Source organism: Anser brachyrhynchus (genome assembly GCF_964034855.1).
Source record: "Anser brachyrhynchus genome assembly, chromosome: 7".
NCBI classification, from domain to species: Eukaryota; Metazoa; Chordata; class Aves; order Anseriformes; family Anatidae; genus Anser; species Anser brachyrhynchus.
In genome coordinates, this window is record NC_137701.1 from 16,094,832 (window position 1) to 16,109,419 (window position 14,588).

A 14,588-nucleotide genomic window follows, 5' to 3' on the forward strand; every position below is an offset into this window, starting at 1 on the left:
TGAATATTTATGTTTTGATTGCATATAACCCCTATAGTTTGAACAACTTGGTACACACACTATGTGGAGGATCCAATCCCCTGCACGTCCAGCACGTCCAGCCTGCTTTCTAAAACTCCAAATTGAGTCTTAGAGAGTTTCTTTGACCGACTTTTATGGTAACAGTTGGAAGGGACCTTCAAAGTTCATCTAGTCCAACTGCCTGACCTCTTCAGGGCTAACCAAAAGTTAAAGCATATTAGTAAGAGCATTGGTCAAATGTCTCTTAAACACTGTCAGGTGTGGGCTAGCAACCCTATAAAAGGCTGTAAAATGTTACTTTTTTTTTTTTTTCTTTAGGAGAAAGTTGCAGGCTAGAGGCCTGGTGCCGAGTTCTGCAGATGCCCAAGCCCTAACTTTGGGCTGGGGTTTGTGCTTTAAACCAATCTTCTGGCTTTTCTGAGGCGTTTTTAGGAGCGTTTTAGCTGTGTGCGCCTGGGGCCGGGTGTCGGCAGCAGCCCCCAGTGCCCACGCTGCAGCCCCACGAGCACGGCCTGAGATGCGGCGCCTGCTGCCAGCGGCTGCGCTGAGGTGGCTGTCGGGTCCCGCGTCCCGAGGGTGGAGCGCTCCCCCTAACATGGCGGCGCGGCCTGCGCGGGCCTAGCCCAGCAGCACGGGCACCGCGGGCTCTCCACGCCGCAGCGCCGCTCGCAGCCAAAGCCTTGCCACGTAACGCTCTACAGGGACCGAGGACGGGCACCCTCAACCGGCGGAGCTGGAGCCGTTATGCGAGCCGGGCCCCGGCCCCGTCCGCCCGGTAGGCTGAGGGAGGCGGCCGCCATTTGGCGGGGTGGGGCGAGGGGCGGGCCTGCCCGCCGCCCTGTTTGCGTTCAAAAATCGGCCGGCGGCCGCGGCCGCCTCTGCTCGGGTCCTTCCCTCACCGCGAGGGGCAGCTCTCGAGGCAGGGGGCTTGGGGGGCTCTCAAGGCCGCCGTGCCTGTGGCCGCGTCCTCCCTGCGGGGCAGGAGGCGCCAGGGGAGGCAGCTCTTGTCGGGAAGAGCGTAGGGTTTTGCTGGGGAGTGCTTGCTGCGGGTGCTGACCCTGCTCCGTGTCGCTCCCTCCAGCCATGGCATCGCAGGAGGCTTCCGAAATGCCCTCCTTCAGCCTGAGCGGTGTGAGGGAGCGGATGCGGGAGAAGAAAAACGGTGTCTTGAGAACTGCGAAGCTGAATGCATCGCTTGCGTCAAAAATCAAAACGAAAATCCTTAGTGAGTATATCTCGCGTTGCAGCATGTGTAGAGGCCACCTGCTGCGTTAGGTTTTAACTGTGCCTTTGGCCTTAGGTGGGGTGGGGAGGCAGTCTCTTACCCGGAGCTTAGAGTTAACAATGGCTTATCGGCCTCTGGGTTTCTGGAGAATTCAGTACCCCGCAGAGCAGCGTGGAGTGCCCTGAGATGCCTGAAGGTGCCCGAGATATATGTGAGTGGCGAGTATAACAGAAGCTGTGGAGGAATCGTGCTGCTTTCAAACAGCAGCTGGGGCCGTTGCAGGCTGCTCTAGTAGCATTTCCAATGGCATTAGATTACTCTGGGTAGCTGAGTCCTCAGGATCCATGCTGGGGGTCCAAACACCAGAAGTAAGTGTAAAAAGTATTTTGATATTTATGTAATCTATTGCAGAAGCTAGCTCAACTGTGATTTTTTTTTTTTGGGGGGGGGGAATACTGAGAAAGTAATGCATAGGGTTATTTGGATTACCATTAAAAAGTTAAATGTTATTGTTACTTCTATTTATTTATTTTGAAATTGGGAAATAAGGCTTTAAATCTGCTCAACGGATGCTACAGAGGAAGGCAGGTTCTTCTCCTTTTTGGATGGAGATGAGGACTGAGAGCTATAGCTGACTTGCTCAACCAGAAGCATATCTGTCTGTACTCAGCTCCTGAACCATACCATCATTCATTAAGAACTGAAGTAGTAGCTTGCTGACTGAGCATGACCCTCTGAGAATGGAGAAGGTGTCAGTGTCTGAAGTGTTGAAGGTTATTATGGAAAGTTTCCCTGCTGCTGTTTAGAGAATTCTGTAGTTACCTCTGTATGGGAAGGAATTATACTACTGACTGTGTAGAGGACTACTGAGTTGTAGAGATCTGAGCCTGAGGGAAGGCTCATCTGGGAAGAGGAAGGCATGGATGAGGGAAGAGGAAGGCATGGATGAGACCTTGAATGCTGATTCTTTGCGTTACTTATCTATTGCTTACAGACAACTCCTCCACTATTAAAGTTTCCCTAAAGCACAACAATAAAGCACTGGCACTGGCCCTCAATGCGGAGAAAGCCAATGCACAGCGGCTCACCCAGGAGAAGATCAGCTTGCAGAAGGAGGTGGAGCACTGCCACTTCCAGAATGCCATGCTGCGGCACAAACTCTGCTTCTTGGTATGGCACTAACAGAGGGGCCTTCATGGAGAGGGGTGGTGGGTAGCACTAGTACCTCAGCCTTGGGAGAGGTGTGTGGGCAGTCGCTGATTGTCTGTATCTTCTGCATCTGAAACAAGTCTCCATATAAGTGTTTAATCTTTCTTCTAAGCTGTGGTCTTCCCAGAAGGGCTGTGCTTTTTTTTTCTGGCTATCTTTGTCCTTGTTGGAACGGATGTTTAGATTTAATGAACTTATTGTTTCTCTATTTATTACCTCAATTTAGAATAACACGATGAAAGAACTTGAAAACCTTGTGGCTGCAGTTAAGATGGCTCGGCTGTCTGAGGTAAACTGTGGGGAAATGTGAGTGCATTAGTTGTACTAGAAAGGAGGCTGTGTTTGTCTTGCTTTGTGTCGCCTGTTCCCTTCAAGTGTTTGACATTTCTTCTGTTTTTATCGGCTTGCTTGCTGGCTGCATTCTCATTTTTAGCTTGGTGCTAATGATTTTTACGGTTGCATCTTGGGTAACTTCCACAGGAGAGGCTACAGTTATAAACTGTCTTCTTCTGGGTCATTGTCTGTATTGACCAGGAGACTTCTGCTTAGGCCAGGTTGTGATTTTTGCATGCTGGTGCTGTCTGTTGCCATGGTGACTTGGAATAGGGAATAAGATATTTCATGTATGTCATGTCACTTGGGGTGTTTGGGGGAAACCTTACTTCCTAGTCTCAGACTAGGAACTACCTGAACTACCTAAAGTTTATTCCTAAGCCTGTGGAGGCGGAATCTGACTCTGCTGCAATTCATTGAGCATAACTTGCAGTAAATGACTTCTGTAAACCAGCAAATAGCTGTATGAGCCAAGGCCTGTGCCTGCAAACATCCTCCTGGAAGTGGGACAAGCAGCCTTCTGCAAGGGACTCCATTCTTTTGAAACGTTGGAGTGGGAGGATGGGACCTTTGGTTGTGCAGTTTTAAATTGAAGAGGGTAACTGGTATATTTGACAGTTTTCTGGGTGAAACTGAGTTGCTGCTGTCTCTGTGCAAGGGGCTGCACAGGTGATTGCAAGAGCTCTAAGCCACCCTTCTGTTTCTCTGTTCTCCAGGTCCATACAAGTTCTTCATCCCTGTCCCGTGGCCGGAAGAGCAACATAACTGAAGATAGTTGGTTTGATACTAGTGCAGATGGTCGTTTTGTGAGGTGGGCCTTAAAATGTCAGATTCTGAAATTCCTTGCGTTTTGTGTGTGTGCCCAGTTGTCACTTTCCCATGAGATGCCTTCTTAAAACACCAGTTTGATATTTTCCTTTACCCTGTGTCTTTCTGCTGCCATTTTTTGTCTTACTTGCCCTAGTGCCAAGTCTTTGTATGAATTTAACCTTCTCCCTCCTGTGTTTGAAAACACATGTGGTGGTTTTACCCAGCTGGGCAGTTGAGCTCTACCACAAGTGCTCTCACTCCCCCTTGTCAAAGGGAAAGGGGGAGAAAATACGATGAAAAGGGCTCAAGGGTTGAGATAAGGATGGGGAGATCACTTGACAGTTTATTGTCATGGGCAAAACAGACTCAGCATAGGGAGACAAATAAAATGTATTGCCTATTACTAAAAAGCTAGAGAAGTGAGAAACAAGGAAAACAAACTAATAACACCTTCCCTCATCCACCCTCTTCCACCTCCTACCCACTAAGCGGCACACGGGAATGGGGGCTGTGGTCAGTCTATAACACTCCTCTGCTGCTCCTTCACGGTCCCTCCCACGGGATGCCATCCTGCCTGAACTGATCCCGTAAGGGCTTCCCACAGGCAGCAGCTCTTCAAGAACTGCTCCCACATGGCTCTGTACCATGGGGTCCATCCATCCCCCGGGAGCAAACTGCTCCAGCATGGGTCCCCCACAGGCGGCAGCTCCCCCCAGACCCCCTGCTCCTGCGTGGGCTCCTCTCCATGGGCTGCAGCTCCGGCCCGGGGCCTGCTCCTGCGGGGGCTCTCCATGGGCCGCAGCCTCCTCCAGGCCACATCCACCTGCTCCACTGGGGGCTCCTCTGCGGGCTGCAGCATGGAGATCTGCTCCATGTGGGACCCATGGGCTGCAGGGGAACAGCCTGCTCCACCAGGGGTCTCTCCACAGGCCGCAGGGGAACTGCTGCTCTGTGCCTGGAGCACCTCCTGCCCTCCTGCTGCGCTGACTTGGGGTCTGCAGGGCTGGTTCTCACTCCTCTCTGCCAGCTGCTGATGTGCAGCAGTTTTTTTCCCTTTCTTAAATATGTTCTCACAGAGGTGCAAACAACATTGCTTAGTGGCTCAGCTCTGGACAGTGGTGGGTCTGTTTGGAGCTGTCTGAAACCAGTCCTTATTTAACATGGGGCAGCTTCTGGATTCTTCTCAGAGAGGCCACCCCTGCAGCCCCCTGCTGCTAAAACCTTGCCACATAAACCCACTGCAACACATGACTTTCAGATGGTTCTCACCAGCCACAAAGAAAAAACAGTTTTCTTCCCCAGCCCATGTTCTGTGTTGCTTCACAGACAGTAGATCATAGAATCATTAAGGTTGGAAAAGACCTCCAAGATCATCTGGTCCTACCACCACTGTCACCCACTAAAGCATGTTCCTAAGCACTACGTCCAGTCTTTCCTTAAACACCCCCAGGGATGGTCACTCCACTGCCTACCTGTTCTTTTGGATTCTGAGGCCTGTTGCAGGTATGAAACATGCTCTACTGTTGTTCTTTCTCACCAGTGGTGAGCTGATGCCACTGAGGGTGCCCGTTTCAAAGCCATATGATGTGGGACAGCAAGGTGGCAGATCCACAGCTGTACGGAAGTCCTCGGTCAGTCTTCGGAGATCTGCTTCTGATAAGCCCCAGGAAATTGTGCCTGTTGTCTCCAAAGATGCTTTGCCATCACAGTTTGCTGAGAAGCCTCAGTCCCACCAGGAAGAAAATGGGAAGAAGCAGAGTGAAGCAATAGAAGCACAAGAGGTTTTCCTTGACTCTTCTCTCTTTGGAGGTGTGTGCATCTTCTGTGGTTGTTCTGGTATGGTTTGGCATGTGTGTAGATGTTGTGTATGAGTGTAGTACCATAGCTCCCCTTCGCTCCGAACTATAGCCCTGGTAGCTCCTAATTACAATTAGGAACTATGTGCTCCAGTGACACTGATATTAGCAGAGCTATGGGTATCCCAGAATGGGATGTCTCAGTGGGAATGATTGACATTTGCAGTATCTCAAGACTATTTGTTAGTCTTTCTGAATAATAGGGACTGAGCTTACATAAGACTTCTCGGAAGTGCTTGAAGGTGCTATTCCCCAGAATGTAACTGGGTGCACAGCTCCTGTTCCACGTGGCTTTGCCATATGAATAACTTTCATGTAGATCCTGAGCATCCCTAAATGTCAGGGCTGTTTAAGGGATTTCGCTTCAGGCTGCCTTTGTGTTCTGAGCAAAGTCAGCTGAGCAATTCTGTTACTATGGTGAGTTTGGGGAGTCCCTGTGGAACAAAACCATGCCTTTTCTGTCTTTGGGCTTTGTGGTAGTGTGTAGGACATGTGTCTAGTGGTACTGAGAAAGCTGACTTCTGTCTGCTATGTTCCTCAGTCTTAGGAATTAATTTTGTCTTTCCAACAGAGCCCTTGTGCACCACTCAACAAAATCTCAACGATTTGCCAGCACTTGCTTGGGAAAGTCAGCCACTTCCATATGAAGGTGATGAGATGGTGAAGCAATTTTGTGATCGTCTCTCAAAAGGGCATGTTACTCAGAGAAGAAAGCGTTCCACCCTGTTTGCAACAAGCACTCTATCTTCTAGTGAGGATACCTTCCCACATGTCAGTTCTACTGAGGCAACCCAGTGGAGTTTGACTAAGGACAGCAGCAGCTCCAGCAAGAGCAACACACAGGCACAGCTGAAATCTCCCAGCTACCTGGTTTCATCTTCTCAAGCCACTGTTAGTCCCAATAAAAAATCTTTGGGTAAAGAGACTTGCTGTGATCAGCCACAGGCTGAAGAAACTGGGTGTGGTGTTGAAATAGATCCCAGCCATAGCAAAGTCTCGGAGTTTATTCCTGTAAAGGTTAAAAGTAAGGGTAACTGTAAAACTAGTGAGAAAAAAACTGTTAAAAAGGCAAGCACAGGAAAAAAGAAAAGAAATAAAAACAATGTGGAAAATAGCCCTGATATACCTCAGGATGAAGAGAGTACCCTAAATGCAATGAAGCTTTTTCAGTCAAAAGTTGCAACAGGTTCTAGTGAGTCAGAAGCCTCAGATATGAGGCAGAAGGCTTGTGTGGGGTCTTTGGAGAGGAAGAACAGAGGCTCCAGTGTGGAGCAACATTCCCATTGTCCTGATGAAGTCCGAGTTCCCAGAAGAACATACGTCGTGAATCCAGCACAACTGAATAGTATTGGAAGTGCTGACTTACCGCAACAAGTTAAGAAAGATGCTGTCTTTGAGTTCGGAAGCATGGCAGATTTATTAAAAAGTCCAGTTCATGCCTTCTCAAGTCATAAAGTTCCCTCAGATGAATCCACTTTACAAAACTCATTTTTGTTGAGGAATGAGACTTCACATGCATGTGCTTTACAGGAGGACTTACCAAGTGTGAGCACAAAGAGCATCAGACAGAAAACCAACAGAAAAACTGTAGTAATTAGGCAAATAAATGACTCTGAGGAGACTCTCGTAAGCAATGTGAAGATACCAGAGGCCAAAGCTGAAAAACAGCCTAAAAGAAGCCAGACAAGCAGGAGGAAGACTGTCAGGGTAAGCGTTTGTAGTGATCAAAGAAATGAAGATAATTTTGGATCTTGTATAGGTGTTCCAGAAGTAGCTAAGGAGTGCATGAAGAATTCACTAGACAAATGTAGCAGGAAGACTTATGTTGTTTGTCCTTCAGATCTTACAGAAAACTTGGTTAGTGTCCAGACAAATTTTGAAGGAAATGAAATTGTACCTTCTAGGTCTATTCCTGGGAGCCAAGCTAGCAAAATTCCCAGACTTCAGAAGATGATAGCTGCTCAGAACAATAAAAAAGAAACAGGGGACCTTCAAGAAAAGGAGCAACCTGAAGATGACAACACAAATGCTTGGCACAAAGGGGCTGATCCCAAAGCAAAGCCTCGGAGGAACAGGAACACCCCTACTCCAAAGATGGATTTCCTCACCAGACAGAGCAATGGTGCCAGTGTGCTCCCTGGAAGTTCAGTGGAACTTGCATCAAAGCAAACTGTCCCGATGGGGAAACTTCCCTGCACTGCAGATCTGCTGCCTGAGCCAGTTGTCTCCCTGGAGGAGCAGATAGCTGAGAGATCATGTACAAATAATCTTATGGGCTCTTCACAAAGTCTTGAGTCCTCTTCTGTGGTCTGCTCTGCAGCTTTACATATCAGCGCTGGCCTTACAGATCTGGTTTCCGAGAGCTTAAGTACTGAGGGCAACAGAATCCCAGAGAAATCCTCTCTTTGGCCAGAATGCTCTCAGGTTTTTAAAGAAAGGGATGGAGAAGAAACACCTGGGGAAAGAAACCAGCATGGGTCAAGTTCTGAAGATCATTCCCAGAGTTCATCTTCGGAGAAACTTGGTAGGTGGTGGGGTGGGGAAGGGACCTGTGTTTGGAGACTGGTACCAAAGGATGCAGATTGTCTTTATACTCTCATGGTTTATGGAGTTAAAGATCAATGTTCAGTACACAATTTATGCTTCCACTTACGCTGGCCAGTCACTTTCATGGCTGCATTTGTTTGTAGTTTATCAGCTTTCTTGTAGAAACTTCTGGTTGCTCTTTCATGCATAGGTACTGGGAGATTAAGAGCACGTGCTGCAAGTCCTCTTTTTTCCACTCTTGCTATCTACAGGGCATGCCTGTCAATTTAAAAACTGACCTGCTCAAACAGTTGAAAGGCATAACCTGATGCTAACCCTGGCCACTGGAGTTGGCAGTACTGGGGCACAGGGTATGATTAAAAATAACAGCTCTTCCTCTCGAATGGTTAATGCTGCAAGGGTTCAGACTTTATACTTTTAAGTGGTAACATCAATGAAAATTCTTCAGGAGCTACACAAGCTTCCCCCCCCCCCCCATTGCGATTTTTTTTTTTTGGATTTTGTTTCCCAAAGGATTTGGAGGTATATCCCATGTCTGGTAGCAGTAGTTACTTTGATTCTTTTCAGGAGCTTGTTATTGCATATTCTGTAAACAGTTATGTGAGGTTGTGGAGAAGGGGGGAAGTTTGTTCTGCCTTCTTGGCTGACTTTATTTTGAAAGCTGCAGTAAACATTGGCATGGTCCTGCTTTGCAGGAAGCCTTGCTGAAAGTCTCCTAGGTTGTTGAGGTGCTTTAAACTTGATTTCTACAACCCGTAAACTTCTGGGCATTAGAATTGTCAACTACAATTTCTGCAAGGAGAGGCTGCTACAGCTGGGCCCAGTTATATTTGCAGTATTAGTGACTGTAGTATTTGCAATATTTTTCAGTGAGTAACCTAATTTGATCAGTGAGCTGAATTCTGAAAAGCAGTTCTGGGATTTTGGGACAAAAATGGCCTCCTGAGTTTAGAGGTGACATGATTAGATTCAGGATTATGCGGTGTTCAGAGAAACCTGGTAATGCTGACATTCTCTGTTTGGCAGCTATATTTCTAAGGAATTACTTTGATTTGGAAACACTTTGATCAACTCATGTGCATGTCTCTCTTTATAGAGACCAAACCACTACAGGACCTGACCAATGCCAGGACTCTGTCCCTCCCCAGCTCGGAAGAAGTGTCAGGGCGCTTAATCAGGCGGAAGCGAGAACCAACCTGCTATGCAGAGCCAAAACTCAACAGGTTAGGATTTAAACTATTCCTTCCCATGACTTTTCTTGTGCTGCAAAACCCTGCTCTCCTTTCATACGCTTGCTCTCCAGGGCTGGATCCTCTGTCGCTTTGTTTGTCTTCAGTCCCTCTTACCCTTCATGTTTCTGTGAGTCCTTCTGCCACAGTGTGGTTAAGCAGAAATTCTGCGTTAGTATCGATGCATGTGCAGGCTTCTGGTAACAAGCTGTCAAAGAACAATTTCCCTCACCAAACAAAAACTTCTCTTAGTAGACTTTGTATGTGGTAGCCTAGTGCTAATGAGGGATTAACATGAGGTTAAAATGTAGGATAAATAAAGAGAATAAAGGGAAAGCCCTGCTTTTCCTTGTTGCTGTTCTGTGCTATTTGAAGTTCTAAACAACAATTAAGTAATACTTCCATTTTAATCAGGTTTCAGTGAAAGGAATGCAAGATCTTGAGGAGGGTGTCTCCCCATGTATTCAGTGTATGTGGCAAGGTTTTAATAGGGAAGGGGGGCTGACAGGGTGTCCTCTGTGAGAACAGTACAGAAGCTGCCCCATGATAGATAAGAGCCAGTTCCAGATGGCTTCAGAAGGGACCTGCTGCTGGCCAGAGCTGAGCCAATGAGCAGTGCTGCTTGCACCTGTGAGTGTATTTAAGAAAGCAGAAAAAAGATACCGCACAGCAGCTGGGAGCAAGGAGTGAGAATGTAGAGGAAAAACAGCCCTGCAGGCACCAAGGTCAGTGAAGAAGGAGGGCAGGAGGTGCTCCAGGTACGGAGCATAAGTTCCCCTGTGGTGTGTGGAGAGGCCCCTGGCAGAGCAGGTTGTCCCCCTGCAGCCCGTGGTGTATCACACCAGAGCAGATCTCCATGCTGCAGCCTGTGGTGGAGCAGTTGGATATGGCCTGAAGGAGGCTGCAGCCCTTGGAGAGAGAGCCCCCACAGCAGACTCTGGGCCAGAAGTGCAGCCTGTGGAGAGGAGCTCACAGAGGAGCAGGAGTTGCCACCTGTGGGTGACCCATGCTGGAGTAGTTTGTTCCGGAAGGACTGCACCCCATGGTACGGACCCTTATTGGAGAAGCTCTTGAAGAACTGTAGCCTGTGGGAAGCCCGCCCAGGACCAGTTCAGGAAGGACTTTGTCCTGTGGGAGGAGCCCCATGTTGGAGTGGGGCAGACAGTGAGAGTGAAGGAGCGATGGAGACGAATCATTCGGGACTGACCACAGCCCCCATTCACCTGCACTGCTCAGGAAGAGGAGGTGGAAGAGGATGGATGGGAGGAAGGTTTTTTTTAGTTTGCTTTTAGTATCCACTGCTCTAGTCTGTTAGTAGTAGGCAATAAATTACATTAATCTCCCTTAGGCTGAATCTGTTTTGCCTGTGATAGTAATTGGTGAGTGATTTCCCTGTCCTTATTTCAACTTATGAACTGTTTTTTATCATATTTCCTCCCTATGCTCTGTTGAGGAAGGAGAGTGAGAAAACAGTGTGTTGGAGCTTAGCTAGCCATTGGTTTGAAACCACTGCATCCCATGAGCAGGTTGGGTAATGTTTGCTGCTGCTGGCAGGTATGAGTACCAAGGCAAGGAGCTGCATCTTTTCCCAAAGAAACTGTTGTATATCTAGTAGCTACTGTACAGAAGCATTGAATTCCTAAAATGATGTCTTTTGTTAAATTGATTTTGTTGAAACAATGCCTGTGCTGGCTAGGTGATGCTGTGTTTTTCCTTGAAAAGTACTGCAGTGTGAATTTCATGTGAGAAATGAGTTATAATGGTTCAGAAAGTACTCTGTATGGGTATAGCTGATCCAGTAGGGGACAACAAATAAACTGTACTACCCAGTCATCTTATGGTGGAAGCATTTCAGTAAAAACAGAAACTTTAGAGACTAAAATCATATGTGTATTCAAAAAACCTCTTCATGGTTCAGTCTAACCCTTTTGGTTCTGCAGCAAACTGAGACGGGGTGACCCATTTACAAACACGGAGTTCCTCCATTCCCCTATCTACAAAAGTGCAAAGAAAAAGATCAAAGCCAAGGAAATGACCAAGAAGATCAAAGAGGAAAAAGATGATTTCTGAATAATGTACTGGTGCCAAGGCAAGCAAGCTGATAAGAAGGGGAAGAGAAGGAGCCAGAAGTGAAATAGTGGTGAATAGGAAGCCATCAAGCTCCTGGCATGTGTGTCTTTGCTAGAATGTATCTAGTATTGTGTGTAGCTTTTTTAAAGTATAAATAAATTCTATGTGGACGGTATAAAAAGCTCTGTGACATTTGATCTGTCTCTGGTCATCCCCCCCAATGCTGGGGTGCCTGTTTTCAAAGGCTTTGTCCATAAGTGGTTTTCACAGAAACACAGAATTTTAAGGGGTTGGAAAGGGACCTCAAGAGATCATCGGGTCCAACCCCCTGCCAAAGCAGGTTCCCTAGAGCAGGTTGCCCAGGTAGGCATCCAGATGGGTCTTGAATATCTCCAGAGAAGGAGACTCCACAACCTCCCTGGGCAGCCTGTTAGTGCTCCGTCACCCTCACTGTGAAGAAGTTCTTCCGCATGTTGATGCGGAACTTCCTGTGATCCATTTTTTGGCCATTGCCTCTTGTCCTGTCCCTACAAACCACTGAAAAGAGGCTGACCAAATCCCTCTGTCTCCTGTTTTGGTAGCGTAGACAGATAGCTGGTTCTGCCACTCCTCTGTTGGCTCAACACAAGCCTGGAAAGAATACATTCACCTTGGAGGGGAGGGCTCATCTGGCACTGCAGATACTACAAGACTGCTGCCTGGGGTTTCAAAAGAGTGCAGCAGCCTGGGCTTTGACAGCAAGCAGAAGAGGAGGCTAATGTACTGCCCAGTCTCCTGGTGGAAGGTGGCTTCTGTATGGGCAGCAAGTTGCTGGGGAGTCATGTTTAGGATTGAATGCTAAAGCCTTGGACAGCCCTAGAAGTTAGAGCTCTGCTGCTTTCAAAGGGAGCCATGTCAGAGAACTGATGTATATTCTCTCACTGTATTTGCTGTCTGAGGATTTGCATATCTGTGGAGTTGAAAACAGCCTTCCACCACCAATCTTAAGCATGAAACATGCACACATCTAACTACATCAGTGTCAGCCCTAAAGGTAAGTTAGGCTATACTTTGCTTAAGGACAATTTTTGCTGGTTCCCACTGCTGGGAGTGTTGGTGCAAGGCGGTGTTAATGTTAGTGGGAGCCACAAGGGTCCAAGAGCTCTGTGAGTTAGTTGGTACACTGCAAAGTAGATGATCATGTTTCATGAAATCCTGTGCTCTGTTCTGTTGCACACTGAGTGTCCACTGACCTCCAGCTCTCGATTTGATGGGATCTACTTGTGTTTAAGGATCTACTTGTGTTTAACTTTGAAGGTTATTGATGCTAAATGCTTGAGGGAGTGATAGGGAGAAAAGGGAACATATTAGTCATAAAGGAGAGGGAATGAGTATCCACAGAAGCAGGAAAAGTAGTTCCCTCATTCTCCATGGCAGAGCAGGCAAAGGGTTCTTACGATCACGCTGCCTTTTTTTTCCCTCCTAATGCAGAGACAATACTGCTTTCTCTCTTCAGTACTACAGCAGCACTCTTCGGTTCACATGGATAGATTGAGTCCTGCTGTACCCTATGGAGTCCTCCAGAAGGTGGAAATTTTGTGTTGGTGCAGAAGGAAAGCTATACTGTCAGGGAATTAAAAACAAAACAAAAAGTGTAAGATTTAATTCTACTTCCCACTTGTTTGTTCTGTTCCATGAAAAGGGCTAAGATTATTCCTGTATTCTGTAAGGCCAGAGGCTGGGTAGGAGCTAGTAAGTAACAAGACAATTTGTCAGAGGTGCTGCTGGATTATGACCTGTCCAATTGTGGCATGCTACTTGTGTCTGCAGGCAGGTAGGCACATAGATCTCAAGATATTTCTGATGGATATTTCCATTGTCTCAGAGTATTCAGAAATAACTTTTCTAGGTGCACTTTTTACATGCTGTTGTTAATAACAGACTGCCGGACTGGCTGTTGTGTTCATTCACGCTATGGTCACCGTGACAGCTGCTAGTACTTGTGGAGCCATGTTTCAAACACATGTGCAGCCCTAGAGAAATGTTAATGCTAGCTGATCTAATTTGATCTGATTTTGCATTTCCATCCTAACCCACACTTAAAATAGCTGGTCAGCTGCAGGGTGTGTCTTATCTATAACCAGTTTCTGATCTTCACTGAGTGGTGATGTATTAGTCTGATGCGAATTTCAAGTACAGTAATATTTCCATCTGTTTTCATTGCTGTAGCCATATACTGGCTCTGAACAGGAAGTCTACTTTGGCTATTTCTGAATGATGCTGGCAGCAGGACATCATAACAGAAAATGGGGAGTAGAATTTGTGCACTAGTATTTATATGTTACTGCTTTGTAACAGTGCTCATGTTAAGAAATATGGGAGGTAAGCTCTGCAAGTCTGACTTCAGCTATAACCTCACTCATTCCTGCTGAGTTCTCATACTGTTTTTCTACCAGTCAGCTGCCCTAGGTTCTCACCTGGCAACCACAATCAATGTAGCATAGACAGCACTGCATCTGGATTAGCCATGAAAATTGGTTTGAGCTCAAAACCCTTTTTCTATACAACCATTAGCCTCTCCTTTTCCTGTCATAGTTAATGAAGTCTTTGGGAGAGTAGACCACTTTTTGCTGGTGTGAACTACCAGCACCCTGTAGAGATTAAGTATTCCTACTGGGGCTACTTTGTTTCTATGAACCCTTTCTTCAGGGTCCCATTCTAGTTGGATGTAAGGATGGGAATACAGAGCCACCCTGGGTGGTCTTGTGTAGACTGGCACCCCTATTGCAGGCTTTTCAGCATTTTTTTTTTAAGTAGATTTAGCATACAGTAAGTGAGGCTTTCAGCACTGCAAGATTAATTTTACAAGAGGCTCCCTCAAGTCAGTTGTGTGTCAGTTACTTGCTGTTGTAGGGGGGTCTTTTTGTTTTGAAAGGTTTGAATCGTACCTGGGGACCTGCAAGGAATTAGCCAGCCAGCCCTGTGCTCTGCCTCCAGCTGCATGGAGTCGCTAGCCTGTATTTACCAAAATGGTGCTCTTAGTCTCAGAAGAAAACTTCAGTGCAAGTGGTACTTTTAAGTTCTTGTGTATTACGTGATGCTTACCCCCCCCCTTGCAGCTGACATATGGCCATCTAGGCCACAACAATTAAAACTCTGCTCTAAGAAAGGAGAGAAGTTATTTCATGTTTGTATCACATTGTGAAAGTCTATCCCAGTATGTACTGTGCTGGAAGGTACTAGAATCTATTTCTGAGGTAGAATTTCCCCTATAACTGCTAATCACACAAAAGGAAGGAGAGACACAAG

The 14,588-nt window shown here is 46.8% G+C and overlaps 1 protein-coding gene across 6 annotated transcripts; it reads left to right on the plus strand.

Annotated features, from left to right (window-relative positions):
* The first annotated feature begins 610 nt into the window (after positions 1-610).
* Positions 611-11,481, plus strand: LOC308198246 (uncharacterized protein). Of its 6 annotated transcripts, none has more exons than XM_080600343.1 (9): positions 611-796; positions 1,103-1,246; positions 2,241-2,416; positions 2,682-2,744; positions 3,505-3,599; positions 5,139-5,407; positions 6,026-7,978; positions 9,098-9,224; positions 11,171-11,481. In XM_080600343.1, exons 1-9 carry the CDS (start codon positions 766-768, stop codon positions 11,298-11,300), a joined length of 2,988 nt encoding a protein of 995 aa, XP_080456469.1. In that variant the 5' UTR covers positions 611-765; the 3' UTR covers positions 11,301-11,481. The 6 variants fall into 6 exon arrangements, with proteins under 6 accessions (XP_080456469.1, XP_080456466.1, XP_080456467.1 ...); XM_080600340.1 differs by lacking the exon at positions 11,171-11,481 and adding an exon at positions 10,081-11,164; XM_080600341.1 differs by lacking the exon at positions 11,171-11,481 and adding an exon at positions 10,096-11,164.
* The last annotated feature ends 3,107 nt before the right edge of the window (positions 11,482-14,588 follow it).

Bases quoted from the DNA above. Each gene is read 5' to 3' on its own strand.
- LOC308198246 (XM_080600340.1), top strand. From the start codon at position 766: ATGCGAGCCGGGCCCCGGCCCCGTCCGCCCG. The intron at 1,247-2,240 runs GTGAGTATATCT...TATTGCTTACAG, and splicing joins AATCAAAACGAAAATCCTTA to ACAACTCCTCCACTATTAAA. The intron at 2,417-2,681 runs GTATGGCACTAA...ACCTCAATTTAG, and splicing joins GGCACAAACTCTGCTTCTTG to AATAACACGATGAAAGAACT.